Below are 2,465 nucleotides of genomic sequence, written 5' to 3'. Positions count from 1 at the left end.
GACAAACTAGACGTTCAATCAAAACCAGATTTAAAGAACATCTAGCTCATGCTAGGTTTGGTAGAGAAGAAAAATCTAGTGTTGCCCAACATATTCTTACTGATGGANCCCCTTTGGAGGTTGAATTTTTTAAAATGTCGAGATAGGTCTTTCAGAAATTAAATGAGAGACCATTAAGACCAAGTTTCAAGTAAATCTGACGACAAATAATACATGTTCCATTTAAACATTGCAACTCCTCTTCACTACTCCTCCCCCACACGGGAACAGGATAAAAAGTATCCTATGTCCGTCTCCTGGTTGTAAGCTACCTCCCCACCAATTTTCAGCCAAATCGGTTCAGCCGTTCTTGAGTTATAAATAGTGTAACTAGCACGACTTTCTTTTACACATATTGATTACAAATCTAATTTCAAAAATTGGGTAAAAAGGACTGGTTGGACCGCGGTCACCCAAACGGTTTTGGTCACATTTCAGTGACGTTTTTCAACATTGCAAGGTTTAACTTCTTATTTATTCACATTCTACAAATGGGTGGCATGGTCTACAGATTCAGACCGTTGATGCTGATTAATCAGGAGGACACTGTTCGATTGTGGGTCCGTCTGCCATGGTCCAAACTTTCGGTGGTTTATTTGGATAACTTAGGCAAATGCTGGGACAGTAATACATCACAGATAATCCACCAATCTCCAAGGTTCTTAAAAGGGGGGCCGGGGTCTTCCGCCGGATTAGTCCAGAGGGATTACCTGTCCGCCGGCTTTGGTAACGGGTGGTAATAAAATACCCAAAAGTTTTTTTTTTCAATTTCTCCAAGGGTCGCTAAATTTAACGCACGTGTGAAGAAGGTCACTTTATCACTTGTCGTTACCACTATAATTCATTCTCTAATTGGGATTCATTTTTGGAAAGAAAAATCCTTGAGATTGTTTAATAAATAATTACAGATGGTATCGTACAATTATTATTAATAGAAAGGTCAATATATACCGACAGCGTTCTAAACTTTCCCATAAGCTGATAAAATGGTAAACAGGCAGTGCTATTGATAATAAATGAATCGAGGAGTAACTTTCTTCCCATATTTGTGTTAACCACTTGCCATTATCACATCCATTCATTTGTTGCTTTCATGTTCACGAACGATAAATTTGGTACAGTTCGGCTCAAACAAAGTTTACCATTTATTCGAGACTTTTATTTCTGTGAGAAGTAAATTTCAATTTGAAGTTTTTACTTTGTTATTGCAAGTGTTTGAATAAGTTTTCTTTTTCAATTTGAACAAAATATGGCTATGATTTTACGGACTAGATTCAGAAAATACGTAAGAAGTGTAAGGGCAGCTATGTTCATGGGAGCAGTATTAGTGTATTTTTTCTCTGCTAGTAGCAGTCAAAAACTACAAACAGATATTAAGGGTAAGTATTTTGCTAACAAATTAGTGTTAATAAATTAAATGAATCAAATTGGGAAATATTTTGTTTAGTTTAAGCTGAACTTTGTGGTATTGACTCATCGACTGTAAAAAAGTAACTTGATTTTTCAATAAAATGATATGTGCATATAGAAATTTTAAATAATTTATTAGAAATTCCATTCATTCACTGTAATTGTAAAAATGTATATATTTTACATAAATATTAAAAAACTGTATTTATTTTAGTTAGATATACTCAAAATATATATCACTCCTTAAAATTTAATATCAATTTTTTAATAATTGCAGACAATTTACATTTAATCCAAATAACAAATTTTACAGTGTTGTACCTTTTGAAATTGATCAATTTATTTAAATTTTTTTATTTCCTAGAAGCTTCTATTCTTGTTTTATAATTATTTTTGAGTTCACAACAAATGAGCTAATTGAGAGTGAAATTTTAATTTTGTCAACAAATGCTGATATTTCCTCTTATGGTGTAATGTTTCGTTAAGGTTCCTATTAGTATTGATATTGATGGTTACTTATAATATGCGTAATAAATACTTTTTTTTAATTTTTTTTAATTAGTGATAAAAATATGCAAGTAAATGCAGATATAGACATATTCCTTTTTATGTCCTCGTTTTAAAAATCGTTATGAAAATCATTTATTAGAAAATAAATTTTTAAATTTCAACGGTATAATAAATATATAACTATAAAAAATTGTTTTCAATTTTGGATTTGTATTATTTCGGGTTCATTTGGGATGTCTCATTCAATCGTATAAATATACTCGCTCACTGGTGATAAAGACTATCAATAACGGTTTCAAAAACGTATTTGAAACGTAACAATACGGTTTCATAACGCACACTATAAAAAAAATTGATGCCCTAGTTACAAATATTATTACGTAAATTTTTCTAGCCAAAACGGTCTTTATAGTAATACTCCCCGCGGCTTCACTACCAGAAATTGATATTGTTTCTCCATAAATGTAATGTAGCCATCTTAGATTTCAAATACAAACGTAGCAACA

General features: G+C 31.6%; 1 protein-coding gene across 1 annotated transcript in view; it reads left to right on the top strand.

The window, feature by feature from the left end:
• The first annotated feature begins 1,018 nt into the window (after window positions 1–1,018).
• The window catches only part of LOC108737747 (sodium/potassium/calcium exchanger 4-like), a 26,541-nt gene continuing 25,094 nt past the window's right edge, over window positions 1,019–2,465 (top strand). The window contains exon 1 of the mRNA XM_018470834.2: window positions 1,019–1,418. Coding sequence (XP_018326336.1) covers window positions 1,289–1,418 — 130 coding nt within the window. The 5' untranslated portion in view covers window positions 1,019–1,288. The remainder of the gene's footprint in view (window positions 1,419–2,465) is intronic.

The sequence above is a fragment of the Agrilus planipennis genome, unplaced genomic scaffold, assembly GCF_000699045.2.
Source record: "Agrilus planipennis isolate EAB-ADULT unplaced genomic scaffold, Apla_2.0 scaffold105, whole genome shotgun sequence".
In the NCBI taxonomy this organism is placed as follows: Eukaryota; Metazoa; Arthropoda; class Insecta; order Coleoptera; family Buprestidae; genus Agrilus; species Agrilus planipennis.
This window is presented reverse-complemented; position numbering and strand designations above follow the sequence as displayed.